Here is a 13,903-nt window from a genome sequence, read left to right on the forward strand (position 1 = left end):
ACCTCCGAAGAGGTATCTTCTAATCTTGACCGCAGATCGGAAAACGGACGGCTGGAATCAAATTTGGGGGAGAGAAGAGAAGGGAGACCCAGCCGGCACAGTGACGCCGGCGGCAAACTCCATGGCCGGCGGCGTGGAGGTCACTGACGCGCACGAATAGAGGCCTACGGGCCACGGTTGGCGCAACCGAGAGCACCGGGGTTAGCGGGGGAAGTAGGGGGTCTCGGCCAAGCCAATACGGCGGCCGGAGGACGCGGGTGGCGCGGTGGCCGCCATGGCCGGCGGCCGAAGCTCGCGGGCGCATGCAGCAATGGCCAAACAGGCCGCCAAAAGCCAAGGGAAAAGGTTGGGAAGAAAGAGGAGAGCGAGGGGAGGCTCACAGCGGGGAGAAACGATGACGGAGACGGCTCGGGGAAGACGGCGATGCGGACGGCGATCTTCGGTCGGCGGTGCTCCTCCGTGCAACGGTTGCTGGGGCTTCCGAGGCGAGAGCGGGTGAAAACGGAGCGGGGAACAGCAGGGGGCGCGCGGGGGGGGGGGGGGCTCGGCTCCTTTTTATCGAGGCCAAGGAGCGGGGGACACTCCCACGACGCACGTCGTGGCGGCGGTTGCAGCTGCGTCAGGCGTGGGTAGGCGGTTCTGAGCCACGCGGGAGGAAGGGGACGGCGCCGATAGGCGGGGCCCGGGGGTCAGCGGCTGGGGACGCGAGGAAGGCGCGGCGGTTGCGCACGTTATGCTGGGCTGGCGCGGCTTGCTGGGCCGAGCGAGGCGCGCGGCTGGGCTGATGGCTGTGCTGGGCCGCGCAGCGCGCAAGGGGGAGGCGAGCTGGGCTGGCAGGGCGTAATGCGTGAGCTAGGCCGCGGGAGGGAGCTGGGCCAACAGCCGAAATGAGAGAGAGGAGAGAGTGAGAAGGATTTTTTTTCCAAATAGATTCCCAAAAACATTTTCAAATAGGTTTTGAATTCATTTGAACTTTAAATCAAGATCAATCATCACAAAATTAGATATGCAGCAGCATGTATGCATCAAAAAGTTTCTAACCTTATTTTTAATTTTAATTTCATAAAATTTATTATTTTCCTATATTTTAATGCACACATATTTGCATAAATAAATCATATTTACTAATTTTAAAAGAATGTAATTTTTAGGGTGTTACAGTCGGCCCAATGCAAAGACCACGAATACCAGAGTATATACGCCCGGAGTAGTTACGCCCGGCGCTGAGCAAGAGGACTATTATGGCACAGTTGAAGAAATATACGAGCTCCAATACCATGGTGAAAAAGCACCTAGGCCAGTCACATTCAAATTCCAGTGGTTTAATCCTGCAGTATCAAAAAAGTCCCCTAAACTTGGGATAGTCGAAACTAGACAGGATTCCTTCTATCCAGGAGATGATGTCTATATTGTGGCTCAACAAGCCAGGCAAGTTTATTATTGTCCATATGCTTGCAAAACCGACCCACGTCTTCAGGGTTTGTATATTGTGCACAAGGTATCACCACATGGTAAATTACCTCGCCCAAACGATGATGATTACAACTTGAACCCACCCACGCATGATGACGGGGAGTTCTATCAACAAGACGAGGGGCTACCAGGGATGCTTGAGATAGACTTAACAGGAGAGATTGAAATGGAAGTAGACGAGGAATGGGTTGTTGACGAGGAAGCTGCAGATAAGGTGCATGATCTGAGAGACTTGAAAATGCTTGATGGACTACAACTAGGCAACGACAGCGATGAGGATGAGGCTGTTGACGATTTGGAGGCTCTTGATAGTGATGACGATACCTATCGTTCAGATAATCCCGATCATGAAGAATATTAGAAATACATGTAATACTATGTTATTTTGTAATTACATTTTCTTTTTTTTGCATACCTTGCTAAGTACTTCTCGTTTATCTTGACTAATACTGGTTTATTCTTTTTAATTGCAGGTGATGGAGCCCACTAGGAGGAGCTATCACTCGACTTACATGAGATCGAGGGACACGCCACAGGCTGAGGAGACGGAGGCGGAGGCGGAGACGTCACAGAGGCAGAGGAGGCCGAGGGGCAGGCCCAGGCGGGAGCCGTCGACTAACCACGAGCGCGGCTCCTCATGCTCTTCTAGGGACGACGATGGCCCTCTGCCCACGGTGGGCGAGGAGGCGGCTCCACAGATGTACAACGAGGAGGTGGTTCCGCACACATCCGAGGAGGGGGCAGGGGGTTCGATTTCCTCTGCAGCCTCCAAACCCTACTTGTGAGGTCCCAGCCAGCTCCCGAAGCGACCGATTCCTCCTCACCGCCGCCCACTGATTGCACCCGAGGGGGATAAGTAAGTAACTTCATATGTTCTTCATTTGATATGTTGAAAAATGATAATAAGAGCTAATAATAACTATTGTTAACCACTTGTGCAGGAACTGGATGCTTGTGGAGGAGGGGATCGAGGCTCGCAATGTCAATGGGATCCTGGGACTTCTGTGCAGGGAACACTTCCCTGGCCTGGTGTGGACGTCATAGGATGAGGACCCAGTGGTACCCTCGTTCGACCAGTATGCCCTCGTCGCCACCGACACTGAGCAAAGAAACTTGGCGGATCGGGTGATTCAGGAGTTGTGGGTAAGCCTTTCTCGCACTACGGCCCTCAATTCATTGCATTCAATGCACATTCTTTAAACAAAATAATGGATACCTCGTGTCTTTATGCAGGACTTCTTCAGATGCTAGCCGGGACAGGAGGATAGGGCGTATCAGGTGGCTTATGCTTCCTGTAAAAGGCGTGTCTCGGACTTGTATTACGAGGCCCACCTCCAGGCGCACAGAGACTACGACGCCACCTTCCGTAACAGAAGAATCAACAAGACACAGGCAAGAAGGGAGACAGAGGTTCTTACCAGGGAGCAGTACCTACAGGTAAATAGAAAACATCTCCTATTGATTTCTTCTTAGATTAACTATGCCTAATTTGATCTTATGATGGCTTGTAGGTGATTCCAAACTGGTGCGCCACCCACCCCGATTGCTGGGCTGCTATAGTGGATAAATGGTTGGATGCGGACTGGCAGAGGGCGCACCAAGAGAAAAGCGAGCACCGTATGATGATGCTAGGTGTACCTCACCATCAGGGCAGCACCAGCCTCAGCAAGTATGCGAAGACATATGTAAGTCTCCACCATTTGTCTTATCTAGCCGTGCTCAGTTTTGCATTATTTCTTACCACATGTTGTTGTCTTTCTCGTAGTCGGCAGTGCACAGTGGCCAGCCAATTGGCCAACTCACGGCGTATGCTCTGGCCCACATGGGCCCGGCAAAGTCCAACATCGAGTACAACCTGGTTGCGGGCCCAGAGGCGTACACCAACTCCAGCGTCCACACCCGCCTCACTTCTTACACGGAGGCGGCAAGGTCAGTCCACGGGCTCGACTACGATCTGAGGACCGAGGAGCGCCTTGATCCTGAGCTCGTGATGAGGGTGGGGGAAGGCAAGAAGCATGGGCGTTTCTGGATTGGCGACGGCATCCTCGACACGGGATCTACTCCTCCTCTCCACCGCCTCCGAGCAGCGAGCACGAGCTCTAGCGTGCCCATAAGGCAACAGCCGTCATCGGTGGCGGCACTCCAGGTTAGTATTCCAGTTTCATTCGTCGTTCTTTGTCATTTACATTCCTTAGCTATGTATTATTGAAACATTGGTGTCAAATGTTGCAGGCCGAGCTGCAGCAACTTTGGTCCTAGCAGGAGGCCCAGCTGGCTGAGCGGTAGGCTGAGCGTCAGAGGCTACAAGCTTTGGAGGCCTAGCAAGCAGGTTTGCTCTAGTTCGTGCAACAACTTGGGCTGCAACAAGGTTGGGAGATCCCAGCCAACCTGCTTGCACCACCACCACCACCACCACATCGTCCAGATTCTACTCCGGTGAGTATGAGTACGGATGCTTTACTTTCTATGCTCATGCTTAGTGTCAAACCTAGTGATGGCCTTCGTGCCGGATTTGTTGATGTGTGGGCCTTCGTGCCGGGTTTGTTGATGTGTCGGCCTTCGTGCCGGAAATGTGGTTGTCGGCCTTCATGCCGACGTTTTTCTTGCAGGTTTTGGAAACCTCCCCGTGTAGGGGAGGTGCTGCCGAAATTTCCAACTTTTCTTTAAACTGCTTACATTTTTATCTTGTCACTCACATGCAATCTCTTCTCTTTTGTGCAGCATCAATCGGGGGCGGCGTCGAACCATCTTGGAGGGTCGCCGGCATCGCAAGTTGGGGCGTCGCAACCCTCACATTCGTCGTGAGCCGCTTCCGGAGTCAGTTTTATGTAGGCATGCCTTTATGTATTGAACTTGTGAACTTTGAACTTGTGGTTTGTAATATATTATGGATTTCGGACATAATTGGTCGTTTGTGATATATATGTGTGGTTTATGATATATTGTGTTGAATTGTGGTTTCTAATATATATATATGCACTGTTGTTTACATGGAAAAGCAAAAAACAAAAAAAAATTTGTTGTGGCTTTGCCGAGTGCAATGACCATTGCACTCGGCAAAGCTGGGAAAATAGCAGCAACAATTTCCCAGATTTGCCGAGTGCGATGGCCATTGCACTCGGCAAAGAAAATTTAAAAAAAAAATAAAAATGCTTTGCCGAGTGCCTTGGCAGTGGCACTCGGCAAAGAAAATTTAAAAAAAATAAAAACAGGCTTTGCCGAGTGCCTCGGCGCTATGGCACTCGACAAAGAATTTTGAAAAAAAAAGAAAATTCTTTGCCGAGTGTTGCACTCGGCAAAGAAATTAAAAAAAAAATTAAGACGGCGTGAGCCGTCGGTCAACGGCCGTCAATCCTTTGCCGAGTGCCAGCTTGACACTTGGCAAAGCCTTTGCCGAGTGCCCGAGATTTGGCACTCGGCAAAGCAGACTTTACCGTGAAAAGGTTCGACGGAGCCTCTTTGCCGAGTGTTGCACTCGGCAAAGGATTTGCCGAGTGCATGGGTGCCTTTGCCGAGTGCATGGGGCACTCGACAAAGCTTGTGGCTGCTGTAGTGTTGAAACGGAAAGTTAATGCAACAATTTGGAAAGAGAGAAGCTTCCAGTGCATCAGTGCTTAGAAGGTTACGACATTAAGGTATCCATTTCTAAGTTTTATCTAGCTATCTGTGCTTCATAGTTTGTGCAATTCATTCAGTACTCGTGGTATTTTACTTGTACTAAGCCCTTCCAACATCAGCATTTTCATGCCCTACCTCTGGAAGGCTTGGTCCTTAATGTATCTCTAGGTCAGCACCCTGAGAATCGTCATCTCGTTGGCAGGGTGAGCCCTTTCTTTTAGCCCTTGAAGTGATTAATCCATCTGCAGTGCAACATGCATGGTTAAAATACACCGAGACAATTTTTCAAAAAAAGCACACACCGAGACATCCATTTTTCCACTTGCCAACTTTTGTTCAACGGCCCTAATAATATGTAAGACAAATTAACTTGTTTTACATTTTAGGGGGGGGGGGGGGGGGGGGGGGGGAATCCTCAGTTCAGCATGCTTCTTTTCCTTTTTTTTCTTTTGCATAGCAGAGCAGTCTGTTCCAAAGTATTGTAATTTGTGAATCTAGTTCAAGAATAGAAAAGGAAGAAGAAGGTGGAGGCCACCAGCCATTGCGATCATTTACTTCTTGGATGAAACGCCTCTGATCTGCTTTTTTTTCGACACATAGTAACAGACGCAGACGCTCACATATACGAGCGCGCACTCAATCCTAGGAACGCACACATGCACACCTTACCCCTATGAGCATCTTCGAAAAACTGAGTTTGACCGGCAAATCTCGAGATTGACAAAGTCACCACGGGCGCCTCGCTGTCAACGGGCACATCGTCTACCACTAAAAGAATAGCGCCGTTAAATCCTGGAATAAGTCTAGAAAAATATGAGAACCCGTGTCAAGTCGAAGACTTAAAACCGGATGGGCAGATTCCACCACAAAAAACCCAACCAGCTGAGCCTAGCTCAGTTCGCAACGCCTCTTATCTGCTACCTTATAAGGGTCTTAGACTAGGATCTTACTGTTACCAGTTTTTTTCTTATAAAAAATAAGAAATTAGTCTCCCTGCTAATCTGATTCTCTTTGCACCCAGTACAAACATGTTTTTTTTTCTTTTTTTGGTGGATTCAAATCGAAAGTTCGAAACAACAGGGAGACGGACCACGAAAAAGGCACAACTTTTGTACTAATTACTCCGCTCGAGTTTAAAGAGCAACAAGCTGCTCGCGCTTGGCCGTGGTATGCACAGGGAGGTAGGGGAGGCAGCTAATCAAGTGGAGAATGCTTACCACGCGGGCTGCCTGGGCTTGCCGGCGGCGGCGCTGCTGGCCCCGCTGGTGGCGCTTCATGGGCATGAGGAGCATCAGATCCAGCAACCCCATGGCGGATGATGCCCGCCGGCCTCTCTCTTCTGTCATGCTACTCTCCCCCTCCCTGTTTGGTTCGGATCTTCTCTTCTTCTCGAGGCTAGGTATCCAACTCCAATCCAGCGCGAGGCGCGAGCTCCCCCGTGAATAATTTGGACTCGACTCCGCGACGGGACGGTTTTCCTTTTTCGGCCAAAATCACCTAAAATTTCCGATATATCCTTTTTATACACAGTGCCGATAAAAAAATATCTATATTTTTCGTACAAATTTTGTTTAAATTTATTTAAATGTATTTAAATTCAAATTAAATTTTATTTGAATTTGGTCTGATATTTCTAATATATTCTGTTTATTCTCTTTATCTGTGACCCTCGATAAATTTTAATTTTCGAAAATAAAAACCTTAGACGGGAAGGGAAGTTGCCTTCCGTATCCGTGCACACTGGGATGTGTCATTGCTGCCTGTGCATTCACTGGTGTGGACAAGGCCGGCCGCATACGTCCTCCACTCCCTCGTGGGCTCGTGGCTCCGGTGAAGGACGCGCCGCCGTCGTTGAGGAGGAGGGCGGCATCCCAGTTCTCGTCGAGATGGTGGAGGGCGGCACCTCGCCGCAGGAAGAGGGAGCAGCGGGCGCCGGAAGGGCGAGGCGCGCGCGTGAAACGGATGGCGAGCGAACGAAGCCACCTTTTCCGGATAGTGTAGCTATTCCAAATCCAAAAGTCATTTGGAATTACAAATCATTTTTTAAGAGTAAATTGCATCCATCGTACAACAACTTGTATGGTTGTATCACTTTAGTCCAACAACGTACTCGTAAATTGTGCAAACTAATATATGCATCATGTTCGCTCGTTGGTTTCAACCAGGCTTATTCAACCAGCCAACAGTGTTTTTCTCTCACAACAAACCAGCACCAGCTAACCCAAATCAGTTCAGAAACCAACCAGCGAACACGTCGATGGACTTGTTAATGTGTGCGTGCACGGTCATATGTATGCCATGAAACGTATTTTTCCATGTTGGCATGTGACTTTGGCTTAGATATGCACGGTTACACGAGGACCAAGGTGCAAATTTGCTTTTATTAGATCGATGGATATTCAGATTAGTTGATCCAGTGGTCAACGAGGGTTCCTAGCTATAGCAACTGGCGACAGGCGGCGACGTCAATGGATCTGCGGCGACATGCACCAGATGGATTCCTCCCTGACTACGGTTTGTACTTGTATTTTGTACTCTATTTTCGTTTAGATTTGGATTCATCTTACTTAATCTTTGAGTTTGTAGGTTCAGTGCTATAATTTTTTTTTTTTTGAGAAACAACGGGAGGACCAACTATCCCCACCTAATTCATTACCAGGGAAACCTAGTGGGTGGAGGGCAAAGCCCAAGTTCAGCGTGGCGCCACAATTATCAGAGGTACATAGCGCGGGAGAAAAGGCAAGATTACATGTCACTAATAGAACTCTAGAAGTTAGACAAGATGGATGATCTTCTCGGCATCCGACATTCCCATAGGGCCGCTGTGTTCTTGCATGTGGCAATTAGTCTTTCGACGCTTGGCGCCATCCCCCTAAAGACCACATCGTGATGGTGCTTCCACAACTCCCAACAGCATAGGAGGAGGAAGGTAGGGGCAGCCTCCCGGGGAGCCCTGTGAGGCATTCTTGTTTCCCAGAGTCTCTGTACTTCTCTAGGTTGCCAGCCTATTCTTCTCCAGAAAGAGCGAGCGAAAGAGCAGCCCGATACTATGTGATTTGCATCTTCATCTTGGCTCTTGCAAAGATCACAGGTTGCATTAGACAGCAGGCCTTTCTTCTCCAGGTTAGTTTTACACTGGATTCTGTCTTGGATCAGCAGCCAGGCGAAGAACTTCACGCGTGGGGGAGCATAGTTGGTGATATTTTTGTATTTTGGTCCTTTTTTAAAACATTTTTTAGAAAAAGACCACTGCCAAAACGTTTTCTGAAAATAGACCGTTTTTAGGCGTCTTAGGACATGACGCCGAGGTATGAGGGTCGGCGTCGACTGACACGACGCCGAGGTCTTGCCACGTCACGGACGACCCCGGTCGACGACGACACGGTGGCGCATGGGGCCACTACGTCGGCGTCGTGTCAGCCAACGCCAGAGGCCGAACCTCGGCGTGTAGTCTCACCACGCCGAGCTACCTGTTCAATGAGATTCAAAACTCAATTCTACCCCAAAAACGCGACTGAACATAAATCTTTGTCCTTTCGTATCTCCTGATCTGTTTAGTTCTGGCACAAAATGTAGTAACAAAAGTTGTAGATCTATATGAGTACTACAACTTTTCTTTAAGATTCAAAGTCTTATTCGGTCTGGTTGGAGAGATACAAGGCTCCAAAGTGGGGTACATGAAAACTGAAATCCTGAATTCAGTCATCCAGACAGCCAAATTTTGAGCTCCCCAAAACAGTCATGGATTCCAACTTTAGGGCTCGTTTTGACTTTCTTACAAGCTTATCTAGCTCTTGGTCCAAAAACAAAGTTTGTTGTACTCCACTCAAACTTCAACTTTTATTTAAGGTGCAACTCCATAAAAGCATTGTAAGCAATTGGTAACACCGGTCAAAATAGCATCACGGTAAACCTCAATTTAGAGTTTTTGACCGATTGAGGCATTTTCTTGACCTTTGCTCAACATGAATCCTTCGTGACTTTTGTTGTAGAGTTCATCTAGAGTCATTTGGGCAAGGTTGCAAGGTTTGGTTGATGACACATGTTCTCATTCACTTAATAAGACCAACAAACATAAATATAGGTTGTTATGAGAGCTGAAGATAGCAAAAAAAAATCAAGCATCCGCTTCTTGTTATAAAAGGAAAAAGGTTGAGGCACCCTGATGTCGCTTCTTGGTCATGCTAGGCCGTTGGCCGTTGGGGCTCCCCTGCCGAACAAAACGTTCACAAACTGCAAACACCGGAGCACATCCCAACCATACACTGAAAGTCTTCTCAGAAAGCATATCCTGACGCATTTGCTCGATATATCAAGAAACGGGGAGAATGAAGTTCTGTGCAGAGCATCATCTCATACAAATATGACATAACCATGATTTTCAATTCTTTTTTTGCGGGTAACCATGATTTTCAATTCATGGCTAAAGCTCTTCTGATTCTGAAAGTTAAACTCAATAAACACGGACTCTATTCGTTTTATGTTGAGTCTGTCTACCCAACAACCATGTGTTTTATGTAATTTCAACACATGAATTTTTTTACGACATAGAATTAAGATCCAATAGCCTCTATTTTTTTTTCTAGCTCCAGCTTTCTTCTACCTCCAGACAATCACAAATCATAAGATCACAGATCTACAGATCCACATATCACAAAAAAACATTTTTTTTCTATGGAAGAACAAATCACAAATTGTAAAGGAAGATGTACCTGGAGCCGGACACACGAGGCGTCAGGCGTCTCCTCACACGAGGCGTCAGGCGTCAGGCTTCTACCTCCAGCTTTCTTATTAATTTTTTTTGTGCATTTGACGTCTCCACACACGAGGCGTCAGGCGTCAGGCGTCAGCCCACACACGAGGCACAGCCCAGCGATCGGACAGGAGGAAACAACACATGCGAGGTGAAAAAAAAGAGAGAGAAAATCTATGTGTTTTTTTCTCTTAAAACATATGTGTGGTGTATAGCATTTCTGTTTATGTTTCAGGATTCTGAGCAAGGTACATACAAAAGCAGGAACATGTGTTCTCGTTATCACGCAAAAAACCTGGTAAGTAGAATCCGTGTTGCATTGCAAATGCAAACCATTCTCCATTACTTCCACATATTCTTTCAGCATTTTTTATGCTCTGAAACAAAGGCCAACTCAAACCGCTTCTAGTCTACAGAATGTATCAAATCTAAGCACCAAATTCAAAAGCGTTGTTGAGTTTTCTGAAACTTTGTGAACAAAAGAAGACAAGCCGATAGTCCTGCTCCCTCCAAATCGAATTCGTGGACGGAGTGCATGGAGAAGAGAAGGCGAACTCACGGGAGAAGGAGCTGGAAGTGCTGGCGGCTCCGGTCTCGGGGGAATGGCCTCGATCACCCAACGCATCGCCTTGCTCGGGTCGCCGTTGTCGTACCAGAGGCCGTACCTGTAGTGGCGCATGAGGACGTCGCCGCCGTCGTCGCCCCCCGCCTCGACGGCCTCCCAGAGGACGTCGTCCTGCTCAGGGGCATCGTAGACGCACTGGACCGCGTGGCAGGCGCGGTGGGCGCGGATGCCCGGCGGCGGTGCGGTCTCGGGCCTGACGGCGAGGTACCGGCCGTAGGCGGCGCCGTGGAGGAGGATGCGGGTGGCGCCGCCGTGGAGGACCCGGTGCACCCGCCACGCCACGCTCAAAGAGCCGCGGTGCCCGCGCAGGGACACCTCCACCCCGTCCTCGTCGGCGTGGAGGTAGAGGCACCCGCCTCCTCCGTGCACGCGGCTCCGCAGCCGCACGTGCGCCCCGTCGGGGAACTGCTCCATCGCCACCTCCGGTGGTGCGGCGCGGCGTCGGGAAGGCGGTGGGAGAGGAGAGAGCAGAGCGAGTCTGTTGGGATGGGACGGTTACGTTTGGGCGCCGAGGCGAGGCGGGGACGAGCCGGGGAATTTCAAGGCGCTGCTCTCCTCTGGATGGTGGGCTGCCTCCTGCTTGCGCTGCGCAGGTTGTTTGGTCCACGTGCCAATGACACTGACAGTGGGGCCATTGAGCTTGTTGCTTTGGTTGATTATACAATGTGCTTATTTCATTTAAACAGAAGCAGAGTTTTTACAGAAATTATTCAGATGAGGGTCGCAAGATGAGGGATCGCAGGTGTCGTGATCCAGCCAGCGCCGAGGCAGCTATTACTGAGTTCAGTTTCTCGATTCTTGCCTCCGTTAGGGCAATGAATCCAACTTTTCTGCAGCGAGAAGGTTGCAAGATGCACATGATCGAATTAAAACTGTTCACAAGGAATACACACATCAATTCTGAATATCTTTTACCTTTTCTTGTCAAATGTGGCCGTTCGTTCAGTTTCAGTAGCGAGGATACTGAAATAGAATTGCATCAGAGACTTTCAGCAGACAACTCTGCATGGTCTTCCTTCCAAAACTGCAGCCAATCTAATGAAATGGGCCTTGCCAATCTTTACAATGGGCCTTGTTGGAATGGTCTTATTAAGTGAATGAGAACATGTGTCATCAACCAAACCTTACAACCTTGCCCAAATGACTCTAGATGAACTCTACAACAAAAGTCACGAAGGATTCATGTTGAGCAAAGGTCAAGAAAATGCCTCAATCGGTCAAAAACTCTAAATTGAGGTTTACCGTGATGCTATTTTGACCGGTGTTGACCAATTGCTTACAATGCTTTTATGGAGTTGCACCTTAAATAAAAGTTGAAGTTTGAGTGGAGTACAACAAACTTTGTTTTTAGACCAAGAGCTAGATAAGCTTGTAAGAAAGTCAAAACGAGCCCTAAAGTTGGAATCCATGACTGTTTTGGGGAGCTCAAAATTTGGCTAAGTCTGGATGACTGAATTCAGGATTTCAGTTTTCATGTACCCCACTTTGGAGCCTTGTATCTCTCCAACCAGACCGAATAAGACTTTGAACCTTAAAGAAAAGTTGTAGTACTCATATAGATCTATAACTTTTGTTACTACATTTTGTGCCAGAACTAAACAGATCAGGAGATACGAAAGGACAAAGATTTATGTTCAGTCGCGTTTTTGGGGTAGAATTGAGTTTTGAATCCCATTGAACAAGTAGCTCGGCATGGTGAGACTACACGCCGAGGTTCGGCCTCTGGCGTTGGCTGACACGACGCCGACGTAGTGGCCCATGCGCCACCGTGTCGTCGTCGACCGGGGTCGTCCGTGACGTGGCAAGACCTCGGCGTCGTGTCAGTCGACGCCGACCCTCATACCTCGGCGTCATGTCCTAAGACACCTAAAAACGGTCTATTTTCAGAAAACGTTTTGGCAGTGGTCTTTTTCTAAAAAATATTTTAAAAAAGGACTAAAATACAAAAATATCACGCATAGTTGCGCCAGATGAAGTCAAAGGAGGGCAGTTTCTGATCTCCTCTAACTGAAGTTTTGTTTATCTCTGAATAACCCATAAATAGGAATGTCAAATTACATTTTAACCCTCACCCTCCTAAAAATAAGAACACACTTCAGGAGTTAATGATCGCTACAGTCCACGTAGGTCTCTACCATGACATAATACACTGTGTGGCGTACATATGACTATACACGCACACATTTAACAAGTTCATGTATTAGCTTGCACATTTTGCAAGTTGTTGGACTAAAATGATACGGCCATACAAGTTGTTGTATGACGGATGAAATTTACTCTTTTTTGAAAGTATAAATCATTATACTATATATGTATCTAGGTATAGTATAGATAAAATTATTACAACTAAAAATACTAGAACAACTTATAATTTAAAATGAAAAGTGTATATATAATTTATTTAAATGCACGTAAATATACATCATACTTAGTTGTATGTAAAAAATATAAATCTAAAAAAGGCAAAGCGAATTATAACTTAGAACTAATATAGTGTTTTAGAGGTGAAGATGATGAACCTATTGGACCATATTTTTTAATCTTTTAGTTAATCTGCTGAATGCGAGTGTGAAACCAGGTTTCGGGAGTTGCTCTTAGGCTCTATTTATTTGAGTTCGTAGCCAAACAACTCCCATAAGAAAAGAAAAAAGACCAAAAGCTCACTTTTTTTTTAGAAAAACTCTATCCGCAGTGACTAGACAGCCTCGGGTATTCCAGACTTAAGAAGAAGATCTTCTCACGCAGATTGAGAAAACCCTTAAACCCCTACCCTACCCTTACACAGTGGCACCGCAACTCTGTGAGATGAGCTAGCCATAGACCCGTGCTTTGCATGTGGGGCAGACGAGGGAGTTTTTTTTTTTTTGCCTCCTCCGGTCGCTGTGGCTGAAGCCACAAGAGTGAGTCCCTCAAAACTCGAACTTTGACCACCTGGAGGGAAGGTACTGACCCTGTGATCACTCGGTCAGCCAGCCGTTCCTAGAAAGCTCACTATTTCAGGAGCTTTATGGCAAAAGTATAAAAAGTTTATAGGAAACTCAAACAAACAGACCTTATAAAACAAATTTTTATTCTTGTCTTTCGCTTTTGAGTTTGGGTTGTTCATTTTTCTATATGTTCTAGAACCATATATATGTTTATTGGATGGCCCTAAAGAGCAAAACCTCATGTGTTATTCTTATCATCCTTTATTAATGCGAGGCAGAGGTCCTACTATTTTTAAATAAAAAAAGAAATAAGATGATAGAGGCCATCATCAGCCATTAAGCTAGCACACCATATCTTTCCGGTCTCATCTAAACAATCTTCTTTGTATCTTCAATCTCGTGGTGGATAGGCCATCCATGCCATGGGGCGTTTTTGCAAGCTTCTTATCGATTCTCGCTGCCAATGATAGATAGATAATCTAATTATATAATATAAGCGTATCCACG

The 13,903-nt window shown here is 47.3% G+C and overlaps 1 protein-coding gene across 1 annotated transcript; it reads right to left on the reverse strand.

Moving 5' to 3' along the window:
* Positions 1 to 10,068: 10,068 nt before the first annotated feature.
* LOC136507161 (uncharacterized) lies at positions 10,069 to 10,934 on the reverse strand. Its single transcript, XM_066501968.1, has 2 exons — positions 10,404 to 10,934; positions 10,069 to 10,221 (listed from the first exon to the last, which is right to left on the reverse strand). Exons 1-2 carry the CDS (start codon positions 10,881 to 10,883, stop codon positions 10,069 to 10,071), a joined length of 633 nt encoding a protein of 210 aa, XP_066358065.1. The 5' UTR covers positions 10,884 to 10,934.
* Between the last annotated feature and the right edge of the window lie 2,969 nt (positions 10,935 to 13,903).

The sequence above is a fragment of the Miscanthus floridulus genome, chromosome 15, assembly GCF_019320115.1.
Source record: "Miscanthus floridulus cultivar M001 chromosome 15, ASM1932011v1, whole genome shotgun sequence".
Taxonomy (NCBI): domain Eukaryota; kingdom Viridiplantae; phylum Streptophyta; class Magnoliopsida; order Poales; family Poaceae; genus Miscanthus; species Miscanthus floridulus.